The sequence below is a fragment of the Podarcis melisellensis genome (genome assembly GCF_964234715.1).
Source record: "Podarcis melisellensis genome assembly, chromosome: 6".
NCBI classification, from domain to species: Eukaryota; Metazoa; Chordata; class Lepidosauria; order Squamata; family Lacertidae; genus Podarcis; species Podarcis melisellensis.
The window spans coordinates 82,773,379-82,794,445 of NC_138538.1; the positions used below are offsets into that span (position 1 = coordinate 82,773,379).

At 41.9% G+C, this 21,067-nt stretch overlaps 2 protein-coding genes across 2 annotated transcripts in view; one reads left to right on the forward strand and one right to left on the reverse strand.

The window, feature by feature from the left end:
- The window catches only part of CDC73 (cell division cycle 73), a 107,307-nt gene extending 96,943 nt beyond the window's left edge, over positions 1-10,364 (reverse strand). Inside the window, exons 1-2 of the mRNA XM_081914908.1 lie at positions 9,981-10,364; positions 3,491-3,596 (exon numbers count right to left, since the gene is read on the reverse strand). Of these exons, the coding sequence (XP_081771034.1) occupies positions 3,491-3,596; positions 9,981-10,111 (237 nt within the window). The 5' untranslated portion in view covers positions 10,112-10,364. The remainder of the gene's footprint in view (positions 1-3,490; positions 3,597-9,980) is intronic.
- Positions 1-18,517, forward strand: part of GLRX2 (glutaredoxin 2) — a 183,418-nt gene extending 164,901 nt beyond the window's left edge. Inside the window, exons 2-5 of the mRNA XM_081914970.1 lie at positions 10,688-10,749; positions 14,386-14,449; positions 15,939-16,115; positions 18,149-18,517. Of these exons, the coding sequence (XP_081771096.1) occupies positions 10,700-10,749; positions 14,386-14,449; positions 15,939-16,115; positions 18,149-18,295 (438 nt within the window). The 5' untranslated portion in view covers positions 10,688-10,699 and the 3' untranslated portion in view covers positions 18,296-18,517. The remainder of the gene's footprint in view (positions 1-10,687; positions 10,750-14,385; positions 14,450-15,938; positions 16,116-18,148) is intronic.
- The last annotated feature ends 2,550 nt before the right edge of the window (positions 18,518-21,067 follow it).

Consider the following 21,067-nt stretch of genomic DNA (forward strand, 5'->3'; position numbering starts at 1 on the left):
AATTTATAAAAATAGACTTAAAACAGTTTAAAGCAACAGACCAATTGTTAATAAAACATTTGATTTGAAAAATAGAATCCACTAAAAGTCCAAGGAAGTCCCAGCCATGCCTGCACCAAGAGCCTAGTTACTGCATAACTGTGACAAGTCAAAATAGCTTCAGCAGCTCCCAGTGAGGGAATAGGGCCTTATGGGATTACAAATTGTTGTGCTTCCACCAGTTGCAGAAGTATCAACAGTTATTGCACTACAGCTGGACTGTGTCTTCAGTCAGCGCTATTAACACAGTAGCGTTCAGTGTTACATGGCAAACAGTGGTGGCTTGGGTGCTATGTTATTACATGCATCTGCTTCTTCCAAGGAAAGCAACTTTTGGAAAAAGGCAAATTAAAGTGTACGGTGGGGCGGGGACTGCTTAACCCGCCTCTTTTGAATATGCACCTGCAAATCCTCAGGTAGGTTAGGAAGAGCTGCTGGTTCAGAGGCAAAGCTGGAGAGGAAACGTGGCAAGAGATAATTCACTTCTAAATGCCACCCACTTTCTTCTTTGTACAGAAGTAGCTGCTGGTGGAGCTTTATTATACAAATATGCGTGCAATATATACTTTGATCAGAGCCACGCAAGGAAAGCTATTATGACACTTGTTTGGAACCTGCTGTCATTTTAGCATGGTTATATAGAGTGCAATGTTAGCACTTCACGTGGGGGAAAGATGCCCTCAGGCCCTTTCCCCCATAAATTATTTTATCTCGCTCTACTTAAAGGCCTTTTCATTTAATCTACCACACATGGGAAGGATCTGATTACTAATTTTATCAATATTTATACTTTTCTGTAAAGTAGGGGATGGAGCAACAGCTACATGGCCAGTTAAAGCTTTTCATAGTACACTGCAGGAGGGGAGGAAGCTTACAAGTGTTAAATTCGGAAGTAGTAGAACGCAGCAGTGACTAGAACATTATGGCTAATGATTTAACATTAGCCAGTGACTCAAGAACTGGGGGGCTGGGTTCAAAACCCAGATCAGCCCCAAACTTGAAGAATGTCTTAGTATAACTCACTCGCTGATCAACTTCCTATCTGTAAAATGTGAGCAGTAACCTACCACATAACAAAAATAACATTATGGTCAATCACCATCCTTCAAATTCAGATTAGGATTCATCTGGGTTTCTAGTATTTGCCTGTCAAATGCCTTGGGGCAGCTATAATAAATGCAGAATTATTTATTACCAATAATACTAGCACATTAAAATTTGTTACCGATCACGATAAGGCACGCTCCAGCAATCCACTCTTTCAAATGAATGCTTAAGACTATTTCCTCAAGCCTTTTAATTACTGTCTGCTGATCATACTGTAGAAGTTAATTGCTATTTTACCTGTTATAGGGTGATCAGTCTATAATTTTTAAAATCAATACAATATTAGAATTAATATTAAGTCACTGGAGAATGATGTGGTTTCTTCTGCTAAGGCTGAAAACCTAACATTTAATTCCAAGTAGATCTCACTGAGCTCAATGGCATTTCCATTCAAGTAACTAGGACTAGGATGTAATTAAGCTATAAGAAGCTTAGTAATAGTTCTGAAACAAGACTTTAAAGATATTCCATTAGCTTCAGGTGTCAATACCAAAATATACATGAAGTCACAAAGTCTATGTGCACTTTCCCTCACTATTTGAGTGATGCTGATACTCAGGTAGGGTTATGATTTTTTTGGTCATCAGTTGTTGATAGCTCTGCACATTTCTCTGAACTTGTAGAGGAAAGTTATAGTTTCTAAGAGATGTTTTGCCACAAGTGTGAAGAACTTGGGAGTGTATCTGTGCACACTTATTCTGAAGCAATCTTTCTTTTTTTCAAAAAAACAACAACAGCATAAGGCAACAAAAGCACAGGTCAAGCAGGAAAATAGTCAAATGTAAGACAGCAGTATGTAAGATTACAGTCCATACGGCTAAAATAGCTATTATGGCAGGGAAGTGCAGCAGTCTCACAATACAAAGTGATTGGCTTTTGTTCCACAGAATAGGGGCAGCTCAATTGCCATATACTTGCCATTATCTAAAATTACAACTACAAAGAGTAATGATCAAGTTGCTTCCACTCCTGTAAGTAAGGCCAAAATAGCAGGTATATCTAATGCTAGTGCGCGCGCGCGTGTGTGTACACACACACACACACCGAGCCACTTTGCATGATGTGGTGAGATTATAGGAAACATCAGCAGCACAGTCTAGTTTCCTGAGTTCCTGAAAATAGAAATTTGAAATATTTTCAATTCTGGATTGGAGTGGTGGTGTTCAGTTTGCATTTTAATGTGGGTCTACTTAAATCACACTTGAAAAAGGTCATATATTAGGAGAAATGAATATGAAAACACCTATAGGTTTTTTTTTTAAAAAAATTGCAAACTAATGCAGAAGTCAGGTGAAGTGAATTTGGGATTGGAAAAAAGAGAAACCAAAATTGACAGACTCATCCATCCCTAGTTTTGGATCAAAGGTTTGTGCCAAAACCACATGGCACTCTTAATGACACTGATGAAATTAGCTTCTTGAGAAATGCACCATGTTTGAAAGGAGAGAACACAATAAAAAAGGCAAACAGCAAATGAAACAGCAACATGGGTGTGCTTTACAAACACAATGTTATTTGAAGAAATAATGCTGGCTTCCTTCTAGACACCATTAGCAATTTATGAACAGGTAGTTCATAGCTCTTCCTCAAAGGAAATGCTCACTTAGAGTTCACTGAAAACCAAAGCAAACTGCAATTAAGACCAACCAGGATTTCATTTAACATGGGATCTCAATTTTGCAGGATCTCAACTTTCAGGTCCTCGATTAAGGGAAATCCTAGTTAACCTCAAGCATGGTTAATGTAGTTCTGACAAACTGTTCATAAAGCGAGTTTTATTATCATTGTCATCATTACTATTATGAAAATTTCTATACTGCGCTTCATATAAAGATCACAGGGTAGTTTACAATATAAAAACACAAAAATACATACCATAATGACAAACACACCCACACCCAAACACACACAGTTTAATCTAGGAAAGGGCAGGGTGAGTGCATTTCTGAAACTGAAGCAGCAAGACACTGCAATATAATTTAGCAACACAAAAATTTATTTTTAAAGGCATAAATATGTGAAACAATACTATTACAGAACCTCTGGTCGGGGGACTGAATTACACTTATCACAGCTACTACTGCCTCTACCTGTTAAATTTTGTTTTTTTTCAGTTGCAATTTTGTTATGTTTTTTAGTTCCTGCCAAAAAAAATTTAAGGGCATTGATTAAAATGTACCCCATTTAAATAAGGCATTGCAAGATTATGATTTGTGATTCCTGAATTATTATTATTAGCACAGCAGTTCATACCCTCCAATTCGACAAATGTTCAGTTGACCAAGAGGTAGGTTAGAAACAACATCAACCAACATTAGGTTCCTATTCTGAGGGATCTACTTACCGCAGCCCGGCGGACATAAACAGGATGTGAAAGATGCACATTATTCAACAGGAATAAAATGGAATCCAAAGTGTAGTACTCTCTTGGCTGGCCTTCCTTTCCTGTCCTGTAATGGATGGAAAGCAAAGATGGTTTAGGAAATATTTGGAGAGAATATATACCACCAATGGTTCTCTTCATAAAAAGCTGGAAGCATGACAAAACAACAAACTTGTACAGTATATCAAAACCGTCTGGCAAATAACTCATGCAAATGCCACCGATCAGCTTGGCTTGCCGCTTCCTCACTCTGCCTTCCCTCAACCTGCTCACTTAAGCCAAGTTTGACAAATTTGAAGGGAAAGGCACCATAACATCTGAATTGTTCTCTTTCCACCCTTTCCCAAGACACACGGCATACAGACCTTTTCAGTCAGGTTGTTTCTATTAAGGGCAATCGTCCCAAAGAGGTTAACATTTCCTTAAAATTGGGTATTTATATAATTCAAGATGGCACACTATGAAGGGGCAAGCACAGCTGCCAAATCAAGCAGTGGCAGCTTGAAGGGAAATATATTACAAAATAAATGCTCAACTAACAAGGAATACTTTAACAGGTTGCATTTAAAAAAAAATAAAAATGGAAGGGCCAGCAACAATGTCTTCACCCACTGACTTACTCCTGCATAGGCCAAAGCACAACCAAAGGGTTCTTCTGTAGCTTAATGTATATTTTGTACATGGGCCAAAATACAGGAAAAGTGAATGAGAAACTGTGGCGCTTAAGATAATTTTGATAGATACACTTGTTCACAGTAGGAAGTAAAAGTTCAAAATCCCTTTGCCCGTGCCATGGAAAGACAGTGAAACTACATAGCACAGGAATGATTTTGCCAAACCCTTTGTGTCACTCACAAGTGTGAACAGAGATTAAAGGTTTTTTGCTTGGGTTGGCCTGTATAGAATGTCGAGGTGAATATCTGAGGACGAGACGGAAAGCCCTTAAAAGGTAGATTTGAGCAGCATGGCCACCAGTTGTACATTACTGCTACAAGCTATCTGCTCACCACTGTTGCTATGCTACAACCGGAATTGTTCCTATCAAGGTATCTTATTACACTGGCAGAGGTGAGTACTTTGCTGTGCAGAAAGGGGTCCCTAATATTTTTTAAAGATGTACCTGAAGACAATGGTCTTGTCATCAAATTTATTTTTGTTTCCCTATACAGGGTATCAAGTAGAGTCAATGTAACTAATTACCCTAGTGAGAAAATATAAATTTGGACCAGATACGACTCTACAACAAAGCAGTTTCAGCACTGCAGCTAATGTCCACAAAACAGATTAGGAGTGATCAATTTAGCAAAAGTGCATGTATAGGTCAGAACTCTCTCACACCCACACACCCCACCCAGGAAGGAAGGAAGGAAATGAAAAGGGGAAAACAGAGTTCTAAGATAAAATTAATAGGAGAGAGGCAACTTCTTAAGATGTCCCACACAGATCTTTTAACCACCTTTAATAATGAAAAGTGCTACATAAAGATTTGATAGCCTGGAGAAGACATGGACATTGTGGGTGTGTCAGAAAACTGTTTTTATTTTATTTAACAACTTTCCTTCTGCTGAAGTATGTACGTGACGAATTCTAGCAACAACTGCCAAAGTACTGGAAGTGAAAGAATTTTTCTACATTTCTCATTAATATTAAGACTTTTAAAAAGCTGACTCAAACCACAGAAAAATGTTAGAATAAGTGTAGCATTTCATAGATGAATTCTGCATATTTGGTGCCTATAAATATGCAAAGTGATCATTATCTTAAACTAAAAGATGGTAACAGGGATCAAACCACATGTTATAAAGCAGACATAAGTAATGTTAGACCAATGACAGCTTCTCCAGTGCAAGGCATCCTCAGAAGTGCAAGAAGCACGATAAAATATGGTGTAAGAGAGAAGCTTGTGCCTAACTCCTTTATCAGCTGGCTATTCCCGCTGAAATATTTCCTCCAGTAACTCTTCCCAATACCAATAGGGCAGCAAGGTAAACATAGGTCTGAAATTCCAGTAAAGATAAATGTATCTGTGACAGAGGGCAAGGAAGCGGAAAAGTAGAAGGCTAGGAAAGGGTTAACTCACCCACTATTGTCTCTTCTAATTCATTCCATTATTTTCAAATGTCAAGACTAAAGATTACACTGTAGCATGTAGTCTGACCAAGCACTGCCAAATATTTCTTCAATGTGGCCCTCAAGTTTGCCTATCCTAACACTTTTCCTTCATTCATTTTCTGGGCACCTGGAACACATGCATTTAAAAAAAGAAAAAAGATTCCTTGCCTGAAGGGCAACCAAAAAGGAGAGGAGGAATCAATATACCCCAAACTAGATAACCTTCAGAATAAATGCAAAGAGCACAAAAGTAGTCACACTTTTTAAAAACTCACCAAAAATGTTGTAAATTGATGGGCTTATAATCTACTGTTGTAAGTAGTGAGTTTAACTTGAAGACAGGTATCCTTGTGTGCTTGCCTTTTGTGGCACACCATAGAAACTCGGCTGCTATATTTCTTCAGTATAGTTGTAATCCAACACATCTGGCACATGGGAAAACCATGTACATAATCAAGGTTCACTTTGCTTTTCCTCCCCCAGGCAGTCTTGAACAGCACCCAGAAAGTGCTGTTGTTTGCCTCTCAGCATAGAAGCAAGGACTTCAAAGTTACCTCTGGGCTCTCTGACTGAATATGCAAATACCAATTAGAAAATGGGACCTTGGACAGTAATCAGAAAATCTGGGTTTACCACAGAATGTGCAGTGAACAGTGATATGACATCAACCATGTATCCCTCGAGTCTGTATCTGTACAATACTGTTACACCCCCTCAAAAAACCTAGGTTCACCTGCACATATCCCAAACCTAAGTGTCTATTTTGACTCTGCTCTGAGCAGTGAGTGCAGAGCATTTCAGATTCCCCTCCTGCTGCCCCAACTGTAACTTGCCTAGTAACTGTAACTTTAGTACCCATCCTCACCCCATAGAGGCAAACTCTCCACCCTCACTATATTTCCATCTCTGGTTCAGGCAACATGGTCTGGGGAGCCTGTGTAGTTTATAACTTGCCATCTTGTAATTTTTTTATTTCTGTACAGGTGCTTCATCACCATTTTGTGCAAGTGTTTTAATTATAACAACATTGATGGCACTTACTATTTTCCCCAAGTAAGAAATGCAGTATTGGCATTTTAAAATTGATAGCAGCTCTAGCCCCTCTGGTGTGCAATCATCTCCTAGTCAGTTCACAGCCAAGTCAAAAACTGGGCCAGTTTTAGTTAACAGCTTAAGCTACACCAGACTGTGGAATCAACTTTAACTGTTAGCAATACAAGCTACAACATGCCAATTATTAAGAGAGAACTATGGTCCAATTTGTTAAAGCTGTTTTAAAAACTCCGTAGTATACCCTCCAAAGTGTGCACAACATAACTAGGCATGCATTGCCAGGCAATATACAGCTATAAAACTTGCATTAGAGGAAAAGATTTTCCTTCTTGAACTGCACAGCCATGCACAGTTCTTGATGGAACATGCATCTCCAGCAGCCAGGTGACAAGTCCTGGTGCCAATCAGATAAAGAACTTTTGAAAAGAACGCCACAAGTAACCTATCAAAGTTAGCCAGGAGAGAGGGTTAGATAAACATGAATCTCTGAACAAACCTCAGCAAGACACAACTACCAATATCTCTCAAAACCTCCTCAGATAAGCTGGGCAAGGGATGAACAGGTGCATAATCTTTTGCTCTACAGTTCAAAGACAGTAAATCACACTCTGGCAGGAAGCTCTGTAACCCAGGGAAAATCCTAATCAGTGCATCCCAATCTCCTCTCAGCAAAGTCATGTTTGGAAACTCCACATTTGGCTCTTGGATCCAACTTTGCAACTAGGTTGCATTAGGATTCCATAGTGAACCCCATTTGGCATTGAGAAAGGTAAGAAAAATGGGGGGGGGGGAAATCCTTCTGTTGTCCTTACCCTTTCCCACGGAGGACGGAAAAAGAAGTGAAAACATGCACACTACATGGCAAAGAAAAAGGTGTCATTTTCCCACACAGACTGAGAGGCATTCTCTTTACCCTTCTCCCAACACAGATACAGGTCAAAAGAAACTAGTAAGAATTATCCTCAAAAAGGATTATCAGCACTGGAATAATTAGAACAAACCTAACCATGTCTACTCAGAAATCAGCCTTACTGAATTAAATGGAACTTACTCCTAAGTAGGTAGGTTTAGGCCTGCAGGCTGTTACTACTTCTATACAAATCTTGGTATCCAGAAACAGGATGGTTTATTAAAGCTTGCATAATTTCCATACTTTCCTTAAAAATTAAGATTCTACACCCTAGTAGTATTGTAAGAAAAACCCAGACTGTGGGTACTTCTTTTTCACTTGCACTCATCTGGAGTAGGGGTACAAAAAAAGTGGAAGAGAAATTCTTACAGCTTTGTCTTAACTATGCTTACTCAGATGCCAGTCCAAATGGTAACACCAGTTACTCTCATTCCCAGGTAAGCATGCATCTGGATTTAGTGGGACTGAGCCTCATATACGTATGTGTTTACACTTTCCCAACTAGTTGTTTATTTTTTTCTTTTCATGTGGTCCACTTCTTGATTCTCTAGTAGCAGCCCTCAGGCAGAAATTAAGCGGGTGAATCTTCAGACATTGAGATTAAACAAAAGAAAAAGCCTTTCCAACTTTAGCTCTTGCGTGCAATTTGGCTCCTTCTTCCATGTTTGATTCCTGCTACAGGCGCAGAAGCAGGGCCAAATTATAAAACTGTTAACCCGACCCTTAACTCTTCCTTCAACAAAAAGAACATTACTATTTGCACAGGAGTCACAGGCCATCCCCATCCTGAGCTCTTTCTTTCTACTTTTCAAGGATTGCCTCCTTTCTTCCTTGCCGTCCTCTCTTTCTTAAAACCCAATTAAGTGAGAGAGTGTGCAATTCAATAACAAGACCCACTGACTTCTGCAATTCTTTATTCCCAGGTATAAACAAATATGACTTCACCTTAATACCGCCCCTAAGCATGTGATGCCATGGATGGGGGACCTGTGGCCCTCCAACTGTTGCCAGACTACAACTTCCATCAGCCCCAACCAGCATGGGCAATTATCAAGGACTGTGGAAGTTGTAGGCCTGCACCACCTGAAGCACCACACTTCCCATTCCCCAATGCATTGCGGAGTTCAGCGAGACTAACTTCCCAGAAAGTACGTACAAGACTCCAGCCTGACTCTCCTAATTCTTCCTAGGGACCCTATACTCCTCATTCTTGCAGGAGGTCAGAAAGAAACACTTCTCCACCTGCGTCTCCCACAAATTCATGTCTTGAATACAGCACGCAGCACTCCCTCCCTGGCAAGCACGCACAAAGCTACAGTGCTGACACCCCCAGTTTACAGAACTTGTTCCTGCATGATGCGGTGACACAGGCTCTGGCCTAAATGGCTTTTTTAAAAAAAGAATTAGGCACTATATGAAACGCACTATACAAGAGCCCTGGGTGCAAAGGCAACCTACCCCAGTCACTGGGGGTGGAATCAGAGAATCACAGAGTTGGAAGGCACCCTAAGGGCAATCTAGTCCAACCCCCTGCAACACAATAATCTTTTTGCCAAACATGGGGTTGGAGATTAAGACTATGATTCTAAATCTGTGGATATTCTATTCCTCCTTTGTACATCTTTTTTTAAAGAAAATATTAATCCCCTCCCCTGAATACCGTATTTTTCTGTGTATAGGACTAGGTTTTTTTAACCAAAAAAATAGGTTTAAAATGGGGGCTCGTCTTATACACAAGTAGTGCTGAGGGGCGTTTTCTTAATTTGGAGCCCCCAAAAGTAGGAGGCGTCTTATACACAGAAAAATATGGTATTTATTGTACAGCATGGATGCAGGGTTCTTGTCGCTGGGGCGCAATTCCAAGGGAAATAATAATAATAATAATTTATTTATACCCCGCCCATCTGGCTGGGTTTCCCCAGCCACAACAAAATATTAAAATACAATAAATTATTGCCATGGAAATATTAAACCCCTATGCAATGTAAGCATTTCTATACAGCACAGGACGAGCCCAGTTCACAAGGGAAACTATTGCCACGGAAATATTAAACCCCTATGCAACGTAAAGCATTTATATACAGGAGGAGCCCAATTTTCCAAAGGAAACTATCGCCACAGAAACGTTAAACCCTATGTGCAACTTATGCATCCCCAGCAGAACTTTTCTGTGCATGCTGGAAACGAAGCTTGGGAAGGTAGACGGGTGCAGTGGGCAGGGGAGCTTCTTCATGCGGGATCAACCAAACCCCACAGAATACAACACGCTTAAGGATCATGGGGCAGCGCGTTCCGCCGGCCCGGCAGCTGGAGTCGTCCAGCTTTGAAGAGCTTTTAAAAGGCGCCTCTCCTTCCTCCTCGCGACCTGGGACTCACCCCCAGATGACATAGTTGGTCTTGACGTTCTTGGGCCAGGAGAACTCGCCGAAGATCACCTCGTCCCCCTTCACCACGATCTCCTTCTTCTGCGTGTTGTACTGGCGCAGCACGCTCAGGACGTCCGCCATCGCCTCAGCCTCAAAGCTCCCTCAGAAAAGCCTCGCTCGCTCGCTCGCACCCTTCGCCGGCCTCGCGGACCCGGGGCGCGCGCGCGCTCGCTCGCTCCCACGGCTCTCCTCAAGTCCGCCGCCGCCGCCGCCGCCCTCCTCCGCCTCGCTCGCTCGCTCGCTGACAGGAAAACAAACCGAACGAACCACCGAGCGAGCGACTCGCTGACTGACTGGCCCAGCCGCCGCCGCCGCCGCCGCCGCGAGAAAGGGAAGAAGGACCCCACGCTGGCCTGACCTGGCTGGCGCCTGCGCACGCGAGGAGAACGGACGTTCTGCCTGGAGCCCCGCCTCCTCCTGCTCCTAGCGTTCTGAGGCGAGGCCCCGCCCCCCCCCCCCGCGCGTGATGGACAGCGGAGGAAGCCCGTCAGAGGCCCGCGCTGGGAAGGGAAGGGTGGAGAAAAAAAAATTAATCACCAAGCAGGCACTCGCATAGCCAGCCTCAAGCGGTGAGGGTCCTCGAGGGAGGAGCGGGGCCGAAAGAGGACGGGGCCAAGGGGCGGGGCCTGAGCAAAACCCCGCCCTCTGTTTCCTCTTCTGCTGTTGCCTATGGCTTTGAAGGCGCTGCCCAGGCTGAGTCTGCTGCGGGGCTGGCGAAGGTCAGTGCTGGCGGGGGTGGGACGGGGCGGGGGTGGCGCTGTCCGCATTGCAAGGGCTTTCTTCCCTAGCAGGCGTTTTCCCCAAGCAGGGTTGCCTTGATCATGCAAGAATGCCCCTTATTTCAAGGCAAAATGCCATTGATCGTAAAAGATTAAGCCATTATTTCCATGTAAAATGCCCTTGATCATACAAAATTGCCCTTTATTTCAATGTAAAGTGCCATTGATCATACAAGACTGCCCCTTGTTTCAATGTAAAATGCCACTGATCATACAAGATTGTCCCTTGTTTCAATGTAAAATGCCCTTGATCATACAAGACTGCCCCTTGTTTCAATGTAAAATGCCATTGATCATGCAAGACTGCCCCTTGTTTCAATGTAAAATGCCACTGATCATACAAGACTGCCCCTTGTTTCAATGTAAAATGCGCTTGATCATATAATATTGCTCTTTATTTCAGCGTAAAATGTCATTGATAATACAAGACTGCCCCTTGTTTCAATGTAGAATGCCACTGATCATACAAGATTGCCCTTTATTTCCATGTAAAATGCTATGTCCTGCGTTGATTCAGTTTGTCTTGCGTTTCCCCTTTTTGTATGCTCCTGCTTTCTCTCTGCTCCCAAGCTCTTGCTGCCTCCTTTCCCTTTTTTCTCTCCACGCTCCTTCCCTTGGCAACTGGACAGCTCAATTGGTATTCCAGCATGGTGCTGACAACACCAAGCTCGCAGGTTCGATCCCCACATGGGGACAGTTGCATCAGGGCTGGATTTAGGTTTGATGAGGCCTAAGCTACTGAAGGTAATGGGGCCCTTTAGATGTCCAGCTGTCCTTTGCCAACAACAAATTGTCACCGTTTTTGTGTTGAATATATGCCATATGGTAATTTATGGACCTAATAGGTATCTAAAGCCATTTGCACATAACAAAATATGTATTTCATCAAAGTAATTGTAGAACTGACATGCAATTAAGAAGAAGTATACTAATAGTGAAATACAATTAAGAAGAAGTATATTGGGGGGGCAAGAGAGTGGGGCCCTAAGCTATAGCTTTTGTAGCTTATACGTAAATCCGGCACTGAGCTGCATATTTCTGCATGGCCAGGGGGTTGGACTAGATGACCCTGGGGTCCCTTCCAGCTCTATGCTTCCTCATCTCACTCCTAAGAAGGAGCAAACCAGGGCAAGGCTTTCATGTTGTCCCTTCCAGTTCCCTGCAGGTTAGATTATAAGGTGTCCATCGGCAAAGCTGGGCCCTTTCTCTCAGACAGCAACAGATTCAGAGTCTCTGGAAACAAGCAGTTTTGTGTCAAGAGTCTCATGCTTTCAGATTTTGGGGGAGGAATTCCAGGGAGCTACATACCACAGCATCTCCAAGTTGCTTCAGTATGCAGTATTTTTATTTTAAAAGCCTGGTACAGGTCAGGGTGGCAACGTTCAAGAAAAATATATCTTAAACCTTTGAAATTTGTGTCACACATTTGCTTGTGTATTAAAATGGATCCCATGCTTTCTTTGTATTAGTGCTAGGATCAACCACTGGGATTCCTTCGTCACAAAACTGTAGAGTTGGAAGGGACCACCAGGGTCATCTAGTCCAACCTTCTACGATGCAAGAATCTTTTGCCCAATGTGGGGCTCAAACCCACGATGCTCAGATTTAAACCTATTTATTGTGTATTTAATTAAATATATTGAATCAAATATATTAACTATGTACAGTGGTACCTCGGGATGCAAACATAATCAGTTCCGGAGCCCCGTTCGCATCCCGAACGGAAAGTAAGACGCAACAGTGCGTCTGCACGGGTCGCGTTTCGCCGCTTCCGCGCATGCGCGTGACATCATATTTACAGTCTGTGCATGCGCGAGTGGCGAAACCCAGAAGTAACACGCTCCGTTACTTCCGGGTCGCCACGGAGCGCAACCCAAAAGTGCTCAACCCGAAGTGTATTTATCCGGAGGTATGACTGTATACTAAATAATATTAAATATATTGCAAACACTTTAATTTACGATGTGGAAATTTAATTCACTGTGTGGCCTGCGGGTTCTGTGTCAAAGTATTCACACTTGGTATGAAAAGTTGGACCACCTGGTATAGGCTATACTGTTATGTCGTGCCAAATGAAGAAACAGTCCTCTGTGTGGAGCTCTGCAAAGTTTACTAGTTGGTGGTGTGTGATCTTGTGAAAAGTAAGCACTTCCAGATCCCATAGATTTAAAAATGGGGGGAGGGATTAAGCATATCCTGGATTCTCCCACCAGGAGTGACACATATTTGTATATAAACACATATTACAGACCTTCAATAGTCTTTCCTCACAAGGGAAACAACCCATAAATTCTCAGGAAAGAGGTTGCACAAAATATTGTACCTGGCATGTATGAAAACCACCTGCCTGTACAGTGGTACCTCAGGTTAAGAACTTAATTCGTTCCGGAGGTCCATTCTTAACCTGAAACTGTTTTTAACCTGAAGCACCACTTCAGGCTAATGGGGCCTCCTGCTGCTGCTGCGCCGCCAGAGCCTGATTTCTGTTCTTATCCTGAAGCAAAGTTCTTAACCCGAAGCACTATTTCTGGGTTAGCGGAGTGTGTAACCTGAAACACATGTAACCTGAAGCGCATGTAACCCGAGGTACCACTGTATAAGAACTTGCATAAATGTAGTAAATAGCATGCACACTATAGTCTATAACAGTTTGCATGTTATTTACAGAAAGGACATTATGAAGCATCAAAACATGTGAAGCAATTATGCTGTACTAGTTGTATGGCAGGTTTGTAAACAGGTTATTTTCTCGTTGCCTGTGGCAAACAAGGGCAACCTCCAGGTGGCCAGACCAGGATGCTTTTGCAAATTGGCAGAGTTGGGTGTTCTCTCTATTCCTATGAGGTTATCAGTATGCTACAAATGCAGGTAATGTTTGTTGACATTGGATTTTTCCTGGCTATTCTCTGCTGGCAGAAAAGTTCTTTAACACCATCCGGACTTCCTCAGAGTCAGGAGTGCCCATTAGGTAGTAAGCTTATATAGTGGTACCTCGGGTTACATACGCTTCAAGTTACATACACTTCAGGTTACAGACTCCGCTAACAAAGAAATAGTACCTCAGGTTAAGAATTTTGCTTCAGGATGAGAACAGAAACCGTGCTGCTGCGGCAGTGGGACGCCCCATTAGCTAAAATAGTGCTTCAGGTTAAGAACAGTTTCAGTTTAAGAACGGACCTCCGGAACGAATTAAGTACTTAACCCGAGGTACCACTGTAATTATAATAATTTATCTTATACACTTATACAGTATTATACATTCTGATCTCAATGTGACATATTTCTGAGTAGAGATGTATAGGCTATTTTTATTCAAAATTTTATAGACCACTTCAAAAATAAACTCAGATCTAGTTACAAAAAATAGTAATACCATATATAATAATAAAAATATAGATCTCAGTAAACAGTTCAGTTCTGCTGAAGTCTTAATGACGTGCAAAATGTTAAAACACAGTTGCCAACTCCCTTTCTTGTTTCATTTTGCTTAGATGTTATTTGCTCTGTAAACATTGACTAAGCTCTGCAAAATAACATTAATATATTCATTTGGCTCCATTTACGATTTTATTTCAGAATGGGGAACAGTACATCTGCTACCACAGACTTATCGAACACTGCCACTGCTAACCAGATAGAGGTGAGTGGAAATGGCTTTTACCTTAAACGTACTCTACTGCCAGTATTTTGTATGAAATTTATTCATTTATATTCTTGCCCCTTAACCAAAGAAGCTCCTGGAGTGTCTTAGAGAAATTAGTATTAAGCCCTCAGGTTCACAAAATATGTGACACATGAGGAAGTAGAGAAAATACTTTTAAATTATCAGGTTTTTTAATAATAATAATAATACAGTAATACCTTTATTGTCATTGTTCAACTTGTCATTTTTAAATGACACATTATTATAATTTGTTGAATCTATTTCCTGCCATTCCTTTTGATAGCGCCCAGGGTAGAAAACACATCCCCAAATCAGAAATATAAACTTAGGCAATAATGAAACATGTTTTTAATTGTTTTTTGGATTAGAGAAAATTCATGAAAATTATTAATAGATAGCACCTCTCACATGACACATATTCAAACTCTGAGAATATGTCCTGTTGGTGGAACCGTGGAGCCACAAAGACTTATTGGCACTTTATGCCCATTTTCCCCAGACTCCCTGGACTGTTGTTATGGTTAAAATCAGCACCACTGTTAGAAATAGTCCAAACAGATTGGGCTTGTGTGCCTTCTTTCTGTATTTAAAGGCAGTAACTCCCTAGTTAAATAAAAACCACTTGTCTTATCTTATGGTGGCAGCCCACCTCCTGTAGCCCAAGGTGGAATGATGGTCCAAATTTTAGATTTGATATTTGGCTCAAAAAAGGCTGTACATATTTTAATCATGGAAAAACTCACTCATCATTCTGAGTGCTTTGAGGAACTGTGGAGCCCAAGGATTAAGTGTGCATTTGACTGATCTTGATGGCGTATCTTAGTAACTGTACCCATCTGAATATAGTCCATGTAAAGTATGAATTCATTTGGAATGTAACTAGTCCTTTTCCAATTCGTTTTCCCCATTTATGTCTTTGCTTGCTTGCCTATATTTCCCCCTTATTTTTCCCCTTACAATTAGATGTTAATGCTCATTTATTGGTTCTTCTATAAACCTATTCCGTAAATATACTCAGTATTGTAAAAATGTATTTATGCTTTTTTTTTTTTGCATATTTAGCATGTCCATGAAGTGTGTTTGTTTTGTCTTTTAGTTTCCTTTTTCTCTTTCTACTTAAAGATTTTTTTTAAAAAAATACTCAGATTATATTCAAGCTCATTCTGTGAAGAATGTTGGCATAAGCATGTCTTGCTTGATGCAAACAGCGAGATGTTTAAGATGACAAATGTGAACCCGAGGCTTTATTTTAGCAGTTTAAAGAGGTAATTCCCTTCTAGATTATAGTTAAATATCTTGATTATTTTTTGAGGGCGAAGACTTGAGCAGACTCTGCCTCCCCCAATCTTTTTAGGCAGTTCTGGGATGGGAAAATCTAAATGCAAGAACCTTGATATTGTTAAAAACTTAAAAGCTTACATTACATATAGAAACTGCTCACGCAAGCTTTTCTTAAAACACTTAGCAAACTATCTCAGACAACTGTGTAGTGATCTTCTCGAAAACCACATGCTCCTACTGCAACATGGCAAAGAAGCTATTTGAAGATATGAATGTGAACTACACAGCCATCGAACTGGACATGTACGAAAACGGAAGCCAGTTTCAAGATATTCTTCATCAAATGACTGGCGGCAGGACAGTGAGTACTTTCCAAGTTTGGTCACCTATAGCAGAAACTTGGCGGGGGGGGGGGAGGAATTCTCTCTCCAGCCCCCGCCCCCAGTAGATGCATTTCTTCCTACAGCAAATAGGAGCCTGTGGAACTTGCAGCCACAAGATGTGGTGATGGGATGACGTAGACCTCTCTCTCTGTGAATTACTGTATTTTTCACTCTATAGGACGCACCGGACCACAAGACGCACCTAGTTTTTAGAGGGGGAAATCAAGAACAAAAATATTATCCCCCCCCCAGCCCCAAAGAGCAGCGGACAGAGCTTCTCGGGGCTGCAGGGGAAGCCCGGGTCTCCCCCCCCCCGCCCCAAAGAGCAAAGAAGCCAAGGCAGCGAGGGGAAAAGTGTGTCCTATGGAGCGAAAAATACGGTAATCAGTGACCACCAATCATGACAACATGTGCCTATGAGCCTCTGAATAAAAGTTACAGGAGACTGGTTACAACCCTAACAATAGGAGTGGGAGCTATTGCTTTGTGCCCTGTTGTGGCCTTCCTGGATGTTACATCATTAAGATATTCATATCCATCAGATGTGGCTACCTGTTGTTGTTTTTAAGTTTGCTTTCCGTGGTTGATTTCATGGTAAAACTTTCAGAGCATAGAATTTAGACAATCTAGCATGACCTCCTGTCTGCCGAACATATTGTATACATACGATTGTGTATCATCTGACCCATCTACTGCAATTATTAAGTTTGCAGATGACACCACCATAATGGGTTTAATAACAGGTGGAGACAAATCAGCGTATAGAGGGGAGGTCCAAAAAATATCTACATGGTGCCTAGGGAACAACTTGCACCTTAATATCAGCAAGACAAAGGAGATGGTGTTGGACTTTCGGAGAAAGAGAGGAGAACTAGCCCCACTGTACACCGGGGAGGGCTGTGTGGAGAGTCTCTTCCTTTAAATTCCTAGGAGTTTATCTCAGTGAAGCCCTTACTTGGAAAATAAATACAACCCAGGTGGTTAAGAAAGCCCAACAGAGACTCCATCTCCTCAGAGTATTGCGAAAGAACGATGTCAATCAACGTTTGATGATCTCCTTCTACCGGTCAACCATAGAAAGTGTCCTTTCATACTGCATCAAGGTGTGGTATGCTGGTTTGACATCAACTGATAGGAAGTGCCTACAGAGGGTGGTGAATACAGCACAAGATGTTATGGGCTGTCCCGTGAATCCGCTGGATGAAATAGCGGAAGAACGTTGCCTCAGGAGCATGAGGAAAATTCTCAGGGATGATTCACACCCTGGCCGGCACTTTCTTGATCTCCTGCCCTCAGGCAGAAGATATAGAAGCATGGTTAGTCGCACCAACAGGGTAAAGAACAGCTTCTATCTGTGGGCTGTTAGGCTGCTGAATGAAAAGATAACAACAGGGCAACTGACTTTTGGGTTTGGTGGGTGTGCGTCAGTAAACAAGGGGAATTAAGACTAAGAGAGCTGAGTGGGGGGTGCTCATGTAATCTCACTGTATACAAGTTGTACAAGTGACAATAAAGTATTTCAATTCCAATTTCAATATTGAAAAGTTGGGCAAACAATGCAGTGCCATTTCTGCATTCCATTTATCCAACTCCATAGCTATGTCTGCTACAGCTCAGAAATACTGTACTGCAGGCATGTCCAACAGGTAGATGACTGGACGTCTGCAGTAGATCATTGGCTCCCCCTAAAGAAACTAAACAACTGTGGATCCCTTAAAAGAAGCTCAACATTTTACCTCCTCCCTGAAAAAACTCAACAACTTTGACCCCCCGAACCCTGCAAAAATGGGCCTCCCTCCTTCCTTAAAAAAAAGCTCAACAACTTTTGACCTGAACCCCCAAAAAGGGGGTAGATTACTGCCAGTTTTTAACTCTGTGAGTAGATCGCAGTCTCTTGGGAGTTGACCACCCCTACTAGACATAAGTGGTAACATTATAGAATATACAGCATGTGTGTTTTAAGCTTATATGCAAGAAATAAGATTCATTTGTTAATTTTTTTACTCAACAGGTTCCAAGAATATTTATCAATGGAACATTTGTCGGAGGTGCTACAGACACACAGAGACTTCATCGGGAAGGCAAACTGCTCCCATTAGTTCACCAGTGTCTCTTGCGAAGAGGGCGAAACTCAGAACAGCCATGTAGTCTTCCTTGATTCCGTTGCTTCTTACACAGTTGTGTTGCTGGAGTTTATTAGACTGCGTATACTTAGTTATGAATTCTTACACTCTGGTTTCAGTACTATTTATGTGTTCAAAATATGTATGGAAGGTTTTCAACAGCCAGATAATTTATCATGATCCAGTTCATCCTAAATTCACAATGCACTCTTGTACATTCTCAATACAAAATAAGCTCTGTTGCAAGAGTAAAAATGCATAGGAGTGCACTGCTTGTTTTCAATTTAACCACAAATTCTAGTTAAATACTTAAATTTCATTTAGGTCCATCCCAATGCAAATAGCTAACTACACAGTCCTAACCATATTGATGCACAAGTAAACCCTATTGAATTCATTGGGGTTTGCTCCCAGGTCACAGTATTGCAGCTTAAATTAAGGTAGCTGCATTGGTCTGACGCAGTCATAATAATAATAATAATAATAATAATAATAATAATAATAGTCCAGTAGCACCTTAGAGACCAACTAAGTTTGTTCTGGGTATAAGCTTTTGTGTGCATGCACACTTCAGATATCTGGTATCTGAAGAAGTGTGCATGCACCCAAAAGCTTATACCCAGAACAAACTTAGTTGGTCTCTAAGGTGCTACTGGACTTTTTTTATATTTTGAGCTTAAATTAAGTTGCACTTGGGCACCATTGAAATCAATGTGGAAAGTTAATGGTGACTTAGTTTCCCCTGAAGTATGGTAACCAACCTCAGCTTTATCTAGAATCAATTCAAGATTCAGCTAGTATATTCTGTAACAAAGAATTACTGCACGTGTCAAATGTAAAGAGAGCAGTGTTTGGTAACCAAACACTAAGCGGATGCTTGTACATTAATTCTGTGGCTGTATTAGCTGTCGGAACCTAGGGATGGAAAGCCAGCTGGCTTGGCCCCAGCCGGAGCGTCTCCCGTCTCAGCCTTGCCGCTGCGGAGATCCGTCAGTCATCCTCCTCCAACATGCATGTGTGCATGAGCACACATTACTCAGCAGTGTAAACACACAACAGAGCTGGCTCGAGGCGTGGATACTAGGCTACGTTTATTGAACATAAATCAGGACAAAGAAAAACATGGCTTCTCTCCTTGTCGTTCTTCTTGGAGAGAAAACAAAAGCAATAGAGCGGATGTTCCGCTCATGGGACTCCAGCAATCTGCGCTGGAATGCAAACAGACATGTGACATGTAACAGTCCCACATATCTGCAGCAAGGGTGGAATGGAATTCCCAACATTAGCTACCTTGTAGTACGCTAGGTTTATCCTAGCATAGATGTCTCCTTTATTCAAAATAGAGCAGCATCTCTGGCCTCTTAGACAAAAGCTGCAGTTGAAATTAAATGGAGCAGTCCTCACACTCCACCCTTTCCATTGAGATTAAACTACAAGAAATGCATGTTGCATGCATTAATTGTGCTGGCAGTTGGAACACTGCCAAGGACATACAAATAAAACAGCTCCGATCTATGTGAAATATGTGTGTGTATGCCAGCTTCCAAATCGGGTTGATTCTGTTAGCTTGTTTCAAAAACCAAAGATGAATCACAAGGAATATGCTGTGTTTAATGGAGACCAGAAGCAAGCATTTTGAACTCCTTGTTGTGACCATGCCCAAGGGGGTGGGAGGAGTGTACAAGCAAAGAGTCTAGCTGGCACTCTCTCCCTTCCTGACCTCATTGCCAGACCTTGAAAGCAATGGCAGAGGATTAGCTTGTCACAGTTCTAATCAAGCAGGTGGAGAGGCGAGAGGAGGAAAGATATTAAAGAAGTGTGGTATTGCGATCTGAAGTGACAGGCTAAAGCTACAGGTAAAGTAGAACGGACTGTTTTTAAAACACATCTCCAAGCTTCCCTGGTGCAGAACACCGAAGTTTCTCTAGCCCACTGCTGCAACAGTGCTTATTTTTATTTTTATGCTCATAAATTACAAGCAACATTTTATACTATGAATAGCCAACTTGTGGCTATACAGGTCCTACCAGCCATGGGGTGGTAGGTATAGTTCATCAACATCTGGAAGTGGCGCGATCCTGTTTTTCAGTGGTACCGTATTTTCTACAAAAGCTTTCCCTGTTGCTGAATACTTGAGCAAAGTAAGATACTTCAGTATTTGCCATCAAGTGTGTGCAATTATATAATGTACATTTGGCGGCGCTGTGGGTTAAACCGCAGAGCCCAGGACTTGCTGGTCAGAAGGTCGGCAGTTCGAATCCCCATTGCTCAGTCCCTGCTCCTGCAAACCTAGCAGTTCGAAAGCACGTCAAAGTGCAAGTAGATAAATAGGTACCACTCTGGCGAGAAGGTAAATGCGTTTCCGTGCACTGCTCTGGTTCGCCAGAAGCGGCTTAGTCATGCTGGCCACATGGCCCAGAAGCTGTACGCCGGCTCCCACGGCCAATAAAGCGAGATGAGCGCCGCAACCCCAGAGTCGGCCACAACTGGACCTAATGGTCAGGGGTCCCTTTACCTTTATCTAGCTTTAATCATTATTGCTATCCCGCTTTTCAAGCAAATACTGTCAACCAAAAGACCTTTCCCTCAATACTTTCACATGCTTGTACCAGAATGCCATGCTTTGACAGGGCAGAGCAGCCAACCTCTTTACAAGGTATAGTTGTGCAACAAGAAGCACCACACTCAATGTGGAAACCCAGAATTACATAACTTTGTGCTTTTATCACTGTGCTTCAAATGAATATGGGAAACTTGCATTTGCTGGAGTAGCAAAAATAGTCTGAAGTGTAGATTTCAATTCAATG